We start from the raw sequence: 12,684 nt of genomic DNA on the forward strand, positions 1-12,684 counted from the left end.
GCTCATGTGTGTGGGGTCGGCAACTCTCATAGCCAGCTGCACCACTTCACACTTCACAGTAGGAAGCCTACGCCTCGTACTTGCAGCAACGGGACTACTCTTTTCACCCTTCGTTTTCACTGCATGCTGTCAAAGCTGCAGCGATGAGGAATTTCTTTAAAAACATTTTCATACAGGAATGGAACGGAGGGTATTCCGACTGATGAAACAGAGCTTTATTATTTATGTCACTGGCTCCGAAACTCTAAAGACTTTAGGGTAGAATATCTCCACTAGATTCAGGCAATCACGGATGACACCATGGAAGCTCCGGTGAATTCTGAGAAATCACAGCTTGTAAATGAGAAGAATGCCAAAATGTATTCACTACAACTGAAAAGGTATAGGCCTTTTTGTTTTGTTCTGTTTTGATTGTATGTTTTACCTCGTTCATGTAATTGGCTGCAGGCTGGTAAAAGTCATACTGAGACTAATTTTGAATTCAGCAGCCTTCTGCAACTATACATAATATTTGATTTACATTTCTTCTTAATAGGCTACATAGGCTATCGCTTAAAACGCATAGTTTTAAAATAGGCTATCATTTTGGCAATGGTTTGATTTTGTGTTCAATAATTTTGGAAGCGTTGGCGCTATTTCTCACGTGAAGCAGGGATTGCAACGGTAAGATCTGCAGTGTTTCATCGGCAAGGTAGCCTATAATATATTATTATTACCATCAATTTCATCAAACAGATATAGCCATTATGTCTCAAGAGATTTATTTAGGCTAATTCTGTGAGATGCTTTCAGTAACACCATATAATGTGTCCATTAAAACACAAACCATCAGAGTTACAGTGTCCCGAATATCTAGACATATAAGGCTTTCATTGTTCCAAAAGAAACCTTTCTTATGCTTCCGACGCACTCCTATTAACCAGACGGTGTGTGAAATGTTTTATGTGAATGAACAAATTCATTTTCACGGTTCACTTCATTGTGGACAGTATTTGACGAATGGCCGCAGGGAAGTTGAGGGAGTATAGCCTGCAAACCTATCATCTCTTACCATGGGATACGATGCAGAAAAGGGACCATCCGTTCAGATGCTGAAAATAAAATGTTACAACCACATAATAAATATAATGCTTCAAAATGAAATTGGGTCATTTCACAACTAGCCTGCTCTAAATAGGTGTTTTTGTGTAGCGTTTACATTGTTTTTTTATTATTATAATAACAATGCAAAATCTTGAAATAAGCTAGACCTGCATGTGACAGTTTGCATTAAATGCACTAAATATTACCTTTGGTCAACGTCTCAATAGTGCTTTAAAGATGAACAAATTGACCGATTTCTACATATTTCATAAAAATATGTTTTATCCCCTATTTGTATTGAATTGCTGATTAGTTAAAAAAAAATACTGGCTTCATCAATGTATGTTGACCACAGGTAGTAGCAGGAGGACGTGAAGAATAACACCCTTCATGCGTCTCAGACGGAAGGCTAGTCCGTTTCAGCACCTTGGACAGGGTCGTCACGTAACTGCGTATAGTTGATATTCTCGCTGTTGCGCTGCAAATGATTTACCTCGTAAAAACAATATGGATTATATTGGAGTAGACTCGTAAGTATATTTAGAATTTAAATGTGTTCTGTAGGACTGCTTCATAGGCTACAGTTACTTGCTACAGTGACTTGATTCAGTATTATGTTAACTTGCAGGTATCCCGATTTAGACGTTCCACACAAAATATTTAACAAGCTTTTTTTAATTGCGTAGGGAAAATGTCTTGGTAATGTCACATAATTTAATTGTGTGGTTAATGACCCCGATGCATTTTTAGTCTACTTGTATTCCAGCATTTTTAGTCTATTGTATTCCAGCCTATCACAACCAATCACCAGTTTCCTAATTAATATGTAACCTAATGGTGATTATCTTTGAGATAATATGCATCCAAGATCATTCTTGGGAGAAAATTATTTTTAGCGTTATGTACTGTCCATCGAATGAATAGACTACAGAAAACACACAAAAGTTTGTTTTAAAGAAAAAAAAATAGGCAGTTTCTTTTTTCAACATTTTCTCTGTCTCTTAAATCTTAAGTGATCTCTTCTCTTTGCGTAGTCACAAAACGGCAGTAAAACGAGATTTGGCTATAGTTACTCAATTAAAGCGTATTATTAATCCTGTCTTTCAGAGATGGGTCATAGGGGAATAGGCTAGATCTAAACCAGTCCGGTAATTACGGGGACATGTGACCTCATTCATTAACGTATGGATCGTTTTTACATAAACACAACAAATGAATGTTATAACAATTGTTGATTTGTTTATTTGATTTTATTCTTTTATTTTTATATTTCATGTAGCCTACATAATGTAGCCAGGCTGAAAGTAAGAGAGTGATGATATGAGAAGAGATTAAGAGGAGAACAAAGAAGTGCAGTTTTGAGTTTGTTTATTAAGCTGTATGACAGAAAATGAGCTGAAATGAGCAGAAAACTAAACCCCACCTAGCTAGCAGCATCATCTATATTGTTCACAAATTGAACCTTTAGGCCCTTCAGTGAATAGTTATTTATTGTATGCATATGACCAACTACATATTACTTACTGTCCATGCTTGCACTGCATACTCTTCAACTTTGTCCAATACACCTATGTAAGTAACATTTTAATATACCATAATAGTATGTATTCTGCACTACACCATTCATAGCCCATACATATCATAAGCTATAGCAATATCTGTGTGGTAGCACTACTGTTACTTGCAGTTCTGTAAATAATGCAGTTCTGGTTAGACGTTAATTTTTTGACTTTGTACCTGTGCACAATGACAATTAAATTGAATTTAATTTACAGTAATCTAATCGGTTATACTCATTTGTTAAGTGCTGTAATGTTTTTGGAGGAGCCATGTTTTCATACAAGACATGTAAAGGTAAATAGAACTCTAAGGCTTTTTGAAAGTGTCTTGTAAAATGCAGCTTGCTAACATTCATCTGGGGTAGTGCCAGACAATCACTTGGCCTCGTCAAGAATGCTGAGCATTGCTGAGGTATGAGGGTGTAGGTTAGATAAGGAACAAAAGAAGAGGCAAAAAAAATAGTCAAACTCATCAAATTAATAGTCGCTGAAGTCCATGTTACTCTAGGGGCCGATAATTGATATTGGCCACTCTGACGCACCTATTTCAAGATGTCTCTCTTGATAGGGTCTTGAGAGAAATACTGGTGCTATGTTCCAGATCACTGTCACAATCTAGTGCCCCCCCCCCCCCCCCCCCCCCCCCACACACACACACACACACACACACACACACACATGTACTGTTGGCCATGGGATTTTCTTATCTCATCCTGCCCAGCTAGGGTCTGTTGGTGGACTTGTAGAGAAGATTGATCACATCTTCAACAACAGGATTTGGATAGTGTCAATTTCATCCCAAGTGTCCCATCTGTAACCATCCCATTAGTTTACATTCGTAAACAACTCATGGTGTCCTGTTGAAATGCCATTTCAGGAGATATGCTTGGACACTGATAGGCTGAGGAATAAAGAATCCCTTTATCATGTTATTAGTGTTTTGTGTATGAAGCTTATATCACTGGCACAAGCCCATTTTGTCCTACTTAAGAAAAAATAAGAGCATATCATGTGTGGCAACTAAAGCTGTAAGACACACGACAGAGTCACACGGTGCAGTTCGTTATCCGGACAAGCTTCCCCTCTCACAAATATCAGAGTGTCTTTGAGCCTTCGAGGAATAATCTATCCATGTGTCACGTGTACACACTCTCTCTCTCACACACAAACACACACACACACACACACACACACACACACACTTTTGATGAAAAAAAGATGTAGAGGTGCTTGAGAAATGATTATTAAGTCAATAAAAAATAATGCCTTCCCTCAGAGCAAATAGCAAAACCCAGATGCAATTGTGTGTGTAATGATTTTGGAGAATGCACGGAGGAACAGCTACTGATTTCATGCACTGCTGGGTCCAGACACTGCCTGTTGTAGAGAGCGGTGGTGCTTATAGGCAGGGTCTTGATTGAGCTTTAAAACTTGAGTAGAGGCTGAAACGGTGTTCAGCTGCTGTCTAAACATCCTCAAGTCCTCTTTCAATCTCTAACCATCAGAATGAAGTTAATAATAACATTTAGGGGAAAATTGCTTAAATTGAATCTATTAAATAAGTCCTCAGCAAAATTCTAACGAAGACATAGACCCTCAAGATTTTAAAATAATTTACCACAGTACCCAGATTGTCTGCTGGAGATTGAAACTCAAGGGGATTTATTTTTATGCAGGGGGAAAAGGTTAATGCCTTATGAAAAGCAGCCACCCAAAAATGATCCTAAACTTATACAAAACTCTGTGGAGGACATGAGAGCTGGTCTGCCCATCCATGACAACTTAACATCACCAGGGATAGCATTCTATTGCCCCCATATAATGGTCTGCTTTTCTTTAAACGTCTTGACTGTTGAGCACTGACCTCTAACATCCCCCACCAAGAAAAGAGATTTGTGTAAAGTGTGTGTGTGTGTAAAATTGTGTATGCATATGTGTGAATGTCTGTATCTATGAATGTGTGTGTAAGTAAGTATGAGGCACACGTCTCTGTGGTATAATTAAACATGCGTTCTTTTCCACTTGGCCACCTCTTCACAGTTGCCTCGTGGCCGTGTCTGTGTGTGTACATATATGTGTCCACTTGTGTGTGTGTGTGTGTGTGTGTGGGAGGTGAGGGAGGGGTGGGGGGTATGAGTGGGGTTCTCAGGCTCTCTCTGTTCCAGTCCATTACTCCCATTATAGAGCTCCTCATTGGTACAGCACCTGGGCTTGGGGTAGAACGGGGGTGGGTGTGGGGTGTGTGGAGGGGGGGGTCACCACAATGTCCAGTCAGCAGTGGTGACAGGAGTCTAATCACCGTCTGTTTCTGGAACATGAGAGGTGTGCTTTCTTATGATGGTGTGCATGAATATGATATTTAGTTCCTGTGTTGCTTAACAGTAGGCTACATTTTCCCCATTCTCGAAATTTGACTTCCAGCGACAAAGAAAAAGTACAAAAAAGTAAAAGGATCACCACCTATCTAGCCTCTTTTTTGTTGTCTTTTTTATTTTTCTAAAAAGCATTTGTTAAATGAAATATCATTTAATCCTCCAATCCTATTTTGTTCTTTGTTGTAGTGAATTTCCAGATTCTAAGGACAGCTATCCCAGCATGCCTGTGGAGAACGGCGATGTGGCCGGGGCCATCGAGCTGAGGCGGCCCGTGCGCGCCCACTGTCCTGGCCACAAAGCGTCCAGCACAGGGAGTGGGACCGGCTGCTCGCTCAGAAGAAGCTCTACATCGCCTCAATAGTGTGCCTGGTGTTTATGATCGGAGAGGTGATAGGTGAGAGAAGCCTGAGGCAGATACCATCTACACCATCCCCTCTACACACACACACACACACACACTAAACTCATTTAGGAGGTCACTGAGAACACCACATAATCCAAAACATGCTGACTTGTCTTTGAGAATGTGGTTTAGAGAATGGCCTTTCTTCTTATCTAGTTGTGTGTGACTTTTGTGTGTTTTTTGCACATTTCTGTAAACACATATGCATGACATTTATGAAATGTAATATTTCAACTAGTCAAACTCAGGGGCTGAATATAAAGCTGAGTTCTGTGCAGGAGGCTTGTAACTCTTAGATTATGATCATCCATTCTCGGCTGCTCAGATCTAGATAAATGTTTTTAGTCATTACAGAGCTTAGCAGTCACAAAAAAAAGTGTTTAGTGCCGTACGACCGTTCAAACATTAATCTTTATTCAAAGTTAGGGTCTGGGCGTAAAGCCAATTTATGAATCATCCGAGAGATGCATTTAATTTAAATCCTGCTCGCTTCCTCTGGTCTGGAGCCGCAGCGGGAAGTTGGAGTCAGCATCCTTAGTGAGAGAAACCAGAAAAGCGAGGAAAAAAAACTATAACTATTTCCTTTCTGTACGCTGACAGCTCGGAAATTAGATTCTGAAACATGACCTGCGCCCACTGAACTCTGGATGTAGTCTAAATTTGGTTCCTGAAGTTACACCTTACACCTAATGTCTACCTATGAGGTGTAACTTCTCTGTTCCTCAGTCCCTTAAAGAAACGTGGTGTTTAGGATTGTAAGGTATGTTTTAGTGGGTACTGTAGCTGCATTTCTGTCATAATCTCAGGTGAGGGTATATGGAGATATAAAGTGAATATTATAGGACCTTATAGGAACTTGCATTGTAATTTTGTTCTTTGAGTCGGAAACTCAGTTAATAAGTTATATTCTGGCTAGATCTTTTTTATCAGTGCCACTGTTGGATGTTAGCTGGGTAGCTTGCTAGCAGAGCCGTTCCAAGCCCTGATGGGACCCTATGAATTTGATTTGGGGGCCCCCTACCACCTTATCGTCACCAGTACTATTGAATATTGCCAATACTTGATTATTCACATCACTGGCGATCCTAGTGTGCACTGAGAGCACTGCATGAATGACAAGCAAACATGATGTGAGCTAACTGGATAGCTAGAAGGTTTGAAAGTTTGCCAATAGTTGAATCAACCAACCAATGGTGAATTAACTTAATTCATTGCGTAGGTTAGAGACACAGACTTGAGATGCATGTCAGCAGTTCAGCTATTATTATTTGTTGACATCAAACCTGAAGAGGAACACAAGTTTACCCAACATTTATTCCCGCAGTTCACTTGCATTGAGATTTTCTCTTCTCATGCCCTAGCAGTTCTGTTTCATCTTCTCATCAACAATAAAAGTTGCTAGTGTAACCGACTCTAACCAGTCAGTTACATGATTCATAAATAAACAGTCTTTATATGGCTAGAAGTAATGCAGAGGAGGCAAAGGGTTGATTTGTCAGCATTTATTCCCATTCCCTTTCCAGACTTCCAAAACGTGAGAAAGTCTGCAGGTATCTCACATAATGCCCCATCGGAAACAATAGCAAGCATTAACAGAACCATTAAGAGATTAACATACATGAGAAAATAAAATTTGGAGAAGCTCACAAAAGAGACACAACTTTATTTAAACTAAATTATGACTTTGCTACACTAGCTTAAACATCCTAATGCCACTTTAATTTGTTTGTTTGTTGTTAGGGGGCTACCTAGCTCACAGTCTGGCCATCATGACAGACGCTGCTCACCTCCTGACAGACTTCGGCAGTATGATGGTCAGTCTCTTCTCTCTGTGGATCTCATCCAGGCCACCTACAAAGACAATGAACTTTGGCTGGCATCGGTCAGGTGAGGCTCCCCAACACGTTCTGCTGGTTCTTTAATCAGAGGCATGCGGGATACAACATAATTTACTTGTTCTGCAGCATAATAATAGTAAAAAGTTATTGATCAAGCACTTCATGAAACACAATGAAGACAGACTTAGCTTTTGGAATGGCCATGGCAATATCAAAGCAGTGGTCCGCTTCAGAGAGAAATTACCATGGCACTACATTTGACATGGGCTTGTCTATGACTCAATATATCTCCTTGCTATCAACTATAATCAAAACAAGAACCTAAAGACTAGACCGTAACCTTATCCAGAAGCCTTGAATGAGTTAAATAAGCCTTGAATGATTACACGTTTGCACAAGTTTGAATGGAAATGTGACACAAGTGTTTGTTGTGTAAATACGGAATAGCAGAATGGATTTTCTCGTTACATTTGTGTCTTCAGAGATCATGGGAGCACTGGTGTCGGTCATGTCCATCTGGATTGTGACAGGTGTCCTAGTGTACCTGGCCATTGACAGGATCGTCCGGAATGACTATGAGATTGAGAGCCATGTGATGCTCCTCACCTCTGGCTGTGCTGTAGTGGTCAACATCATGTGAGTGCTGGGGTCCTTTACTTCATGGTTTTATTTTTAAACCAAGTGATATTATGTTATGCACTTTTGTAGAGCAACTTTTAAGATTCCAAAGATTACAATCTAAATCACCTAAATATTTAAACTCAATTACTTTACTTTTATATCTCAGTAAATTGCAAATATTAAAATCATGTTGTGATTCGAAATATTTCTTCCTTTCAAAATCAGATTTTCCATATTCACATTAACTCCGATAACAGTAGACCAGTGTTGGAATAATAGTGGTTGAAAGTGACCCTGCCATGTTCCTGCTCCTCTGCAGCATGGCCTACATCCTGCACCACTCCACCACTTTCCATGCCCACGGCGCCGGCTACCAAAAGATTGACGAGAGTGGCGTGAGCCTAAGCCCCGTGGGTCACGGTCACTCCCACGGCCTCCTGGGCGGCCACGGCAACACCAGCGTGCGGGCCGCCTTCATCCACGTGCTGGGAGACCTCCTGCAGAGTGTGGGGGTCATGGTGGCGGCCATCATCATCTACTTCCGGGTTAGCTTAAACAACAATTTTGTCACATTCTTGTCTCACTTACTCCTTTTCTACATGTATATTTATATGATCAGTTTGTTGACCTTGACTTGGAAGCACTGGTTGAACCGGTTGAAAGCCGATACCAATAATATTGTGCATCCTTATTGGCTTGGTGTTCAGACTACTGAATGTACACATTCCTGTGACTCTAACATCAATGCTATCCTAAATCACAGCTGAATCAAGGATGAATACGTTCCTGATCTTCTCATGACGTAGCTGCAACCAGTGACATGAAACCCAAAGCTCTGTAGATCTCCACTTCAGTATAATTGGAACACATTGAAACCGCTCTGTGGGAACTGTTTAAACTACAAGATAAATTGTTTCCACTCAGCTCTCTGCCATGTATTGCACCACCCTCTAATCCTCAGAGGGAATGAAACTAGAAACCCCTTTTACAATAGTTCTGTGGCTTAATGTGATCTGGCACCAGGCATATTTACCATCTGATTCTATTTGCCTAGCTGTGTCTTAAAGCAACACCAAAGAGTTTTTTGTACCTTAAAATAATGTTTCCAAAATCGTGGTTGATCAGTGGTTCATCAACTTGTAACAGGGTGAACGGCACTTCTGCATTCGCTTCGCAGCCCTCTATCGGCTATAATCGCACTATGTAAGTTTGCCAGATCGGGTAGCGGATCTGTAGTTCGATGGAATGAGACATAAGAAACTACACATTTGACTCTGCGTTTGATGTAGCAATACATCGTACTTTCATAAATCATGCAACATTATTCTACCTTGTCTGTGGACATTGTTATTTGCAAAGCCGGTGCTGGATAAACAAATAGTGTGCGTGTGACAGAGGGAAAGTTCTTTGGTATTGCTTTAACTTGTCTGCTCTCTCTCTCTCTCTCTCTTTCGTAATTTCCTTTCAGCCTGAATACAAAGTCGCCGATCCTATTTGCACCTTCCTGTTCTCCGTGTTTGTGCTGGCCACCACGCTCACAATCATGAAGGACGTTTTCCAGATACTCATGGAAGGTACTGAGACTGGCAGTGTCCTATATAAATGTGGGATGCCGACTGTCATGTTTGACTAGGAAAATCGCTCAGACATTCAAATAGGAACTTCCTCTACAATATTTCAAGGAAACAATTTTAATGTACATGTAGATATCAACATTACACATGTACATGCTCTGACCTATGAGTCATTTCTGTATTGCTGTGTTCTGTTTCCAGTTTCCGGTGTTGAGTGTGAATGCTTTTTCTCCACAGGGGCACCGAAAGGCATTGAGTTTAACTCTGTGAAGGAGGTGCTGCTGTCTCTGAAGTGTGTGAAGGCCATCCACAGCCTGCACCTCTGGGCTCTGACTGCAGGCCAATCGCTGCTGTCTGTCCACGTCGCTATTGGTAAAGCACAGCCAACTTCACTACTCCTGTAATAAACAGACTAACATTGTATATAATATAGTAAGTAAGTAATATATTTACATTTACCGGTACTAAAAATGGTCTGTGCTCATTCTTTTTAGAACCAAAGGGCTATTCAACTATAATGATAACTGAAAGTGACCCTGGAGATATCATTCTTCATGTTGTTATGTACACATTATGTTCATGTGTGGACGTTGTGATTCATATTAGCTACTTTTTTTGCTGTTATCTAGTTATAGTTCTTGGTGTGAACACCCCTTCAGGATACTCACACTGGAATTCTTAATGTACAGTAGATTTAGAATTCCAGTTTGTTTGTTTCCCCCATCAGAGGACAAAGCCGACCCACAGGCAGTTCTGAGAGAGGCCACCGAGCTCCTGCAGACCAAGTTTGGCTTCTACAGCACCACCATCCAGGTGGAGCACTACTGCGAGGACATGGTCCACTGCACTCAGTGTCAGGACCCGCTGGACTAATGGGCCAAGCTGAACAGTGCTGGGACACAGAGAGCGAGAGAGAGAGAGGTACAGGGCTGTCGGACTAACCAGAACACATGTGCACATCACAGCATCACTGAGGCCTAATGCTGCAGACTTCATACTATGCAGCTGGATCCGAGTTCAAGAACGGCGCTCACATCCACTGAAATCACTATTGGACATTAGACACTACATGGAGTTCATTCATAATTCTGATTTGATTTATACAGAATGCTACCCTGGAAATCCAGAGTTCTCGCGAGAGCACAATGGAATTGTCTCTGCGAGACACTCTGGCAAAGAGCAATGATGCACGTTACTTGCTCCCCAACATTCCGGGGAACCAGCTAATCTGATGAAGACAGCGCTGCAACGTTGGAGGACAGTACACATTGGTCGTAGTGTTATCCGATTGCGTCGAAGTCCGAAATCATTCAGAGTAAACATGGTCTAGTGTTATCCAATTGCGTGCAGTGAGATTTTTAAATGCATGCTTGTTGCCGCCCCTCGAGTTGGGCCATTACATTACTCTTTGCCAGACCCTTAATCTTTCTAGATTATCAGGGTCTGGATTTTCCAGGCTAACAGAATGCATTTTAAGCAAGGGAATATTTTGTGCTTCTGATTCACTTCTTTCATGTCATTCTGCAAGCAGTCGGCCCAATTAATCATATTTCATATGAATAAAAATGGGAGCCAAGCAAAGATGTTTGGAGAAAATGGGATGTCAAAACACAAAGCTTTCTGTAACATCCCTAAAATGCATATGCACTCACAATTTCTTTGTGAATGTATGGAATATACATTGTGCTAAAACTGTTTGGAAGTTGCTACATGGCTTTTTGTGCACCACTGGCACAATATTTTATGGAGGGGACTTCGCTGTAATTGCCTGTCCAAAGATTCCGGAGTGGAGATATGGTATCGACTAAAGAGAAACTAATTAAAGTTGGGTTTAACAATGCCCAGCAGTGAGTGTCACCTCTCTTCATTTGTGGGATCAGTGACTCTCTGCCTGACTAAAAATGTGTGGCTTTACAAATATATGTGTGCTTGGCCAAATATATAGTGGGATTGAGTTCTTCACTTAAAATCATTGAGTGTCAAGGTTGAGCAATCAAGGGCATGTCTTAACAAACCAGGAAGTTTCCTAGAAGGGAACAAGATGTAACTAAATAAATACATACTAAGACAACCAGACACACTAGAAGGTTAATGTAGAGATGAGAAAGACTCTGGACAATAACCCCATTAATCAAACTGGCCATTTTCATCAGATCCCAGAACTGGCACAACAGCTATTATTGTATAGAGCAGAGACAGCTAAAACAGACAAGAATGTTATTTGTTATCCAGTTTCATAAAATCATATTACTGAGATAACTGTAACTAAAGCATGCTGGGGTTTTTCTATACCATTACAAGAACATCTTAGTATTATCCAGTTGGTTTGTCTTGTCTAGTTTGTAGGCCAACGCACTGCCGTTACAACCTTCCAGCTGTACATTCCAGTAGTATGACCAGGCGAACATCAGCACCACAAGGTCTATACAACCTGCTTAAGAGATATTTGTGATGTATGCATTACAAGGGATCAACATAAATCAAAGAGGCTATGACTATCAACTTCATGGCTAACGACTTCAAGGAATGGCTATTGTCTTGTCTGTTAATGAAGCCACATGTACAGCCATAGAAAGCAAGGACACTAATGAAACTACATCCATCATCAGTGTTGTGTTGTAATGCCTGTTGCAGTGTTTCTTGCAAACTTAAGAATTGTGGCTGAAATGAATTTTAAAAAGGCAGTTGCATGGATGGTTTTTCCTCATTTAGCATGGTGAAAATCTGACAGCAATCTCATGGGCTTACACGTCTGTATTAAAATGTCCTCATTCAAATCTATATTTTGCCAACTTTGATAAAATGGAAGTATATTTTACATGTAACTATGTCATTTGTAAAGCCATGTGAGGCACGAACAAATATATCACTTGACTTACTTCAGAGTGACCGGAACACGGTTTTCACTATATTATTTTTATATCATTTATGGATGTTTTAAGGAGGGACTTTTACATGGGAACATGTGGTGTGTGAACAGTGAATATCTGTGGATAGCAACAGCTAAAATCTTGGGTTGCCTGTGGAGACTAGTCAGTAATCACAATAAGGTCTTAAATCTTTAGTGTCTGCAATACAATCACTGCAGCTGCACTACTCAAATGAATATTTTACTGCCAACCACATATGATTTCCCTTATAATCAATAAACGATATGACCAATGAGGCCTATATGCTTTTATTGTTGTTATAGGTGCACAAATAAGAGGTTACAATGAAAAGAAATGGGAG

General features: G+C 40.4%; 1 protein-coding gene across 1 annotated transcript; it reads left to right on the forward strand.

The window, feature by feature from the left end:
* The first annotated feature begins 6 nt into the window (after window positions 1–6).
* On the forward strand, window positions 7–10,337 carry slc30a2 (solute carrier family 30 member 2). The gene is given in 9 exon segments (XM_048251256.1): window positions 7–380; window positions 5,204–5,322; window positions 5,325–5,411; window positions 7,161–7,307; window positions 7,741–7,894; window positions 8,199–8,424; window positions 9,348–9,453; window positions 9,691–9,825; window positions 10,181–10,337. Coding segments are annotated over 9 exon segments (1,200 nt in total). The 5' UTR covers window positions 7–300; the 3' UTR covers window positions 10,327–10,337.
* Window positions 10,338–12,684: the final 2,347 nt, after the last annotated feature.

Source organism: Alosa alosa, chromosome 8, assembly GCF_017589495.1.
Source record: "Alosa alosa isolate M-15738 ecotype Scorff River chromosome 8, AALO_Geno_1.1, whole genome shotgun sequence".
NCBI lineage: Eukaryota > Metazoa > Chordata > Actinopteri > Clupeiformes > Clupeidae > Alosa > Alosa alosa.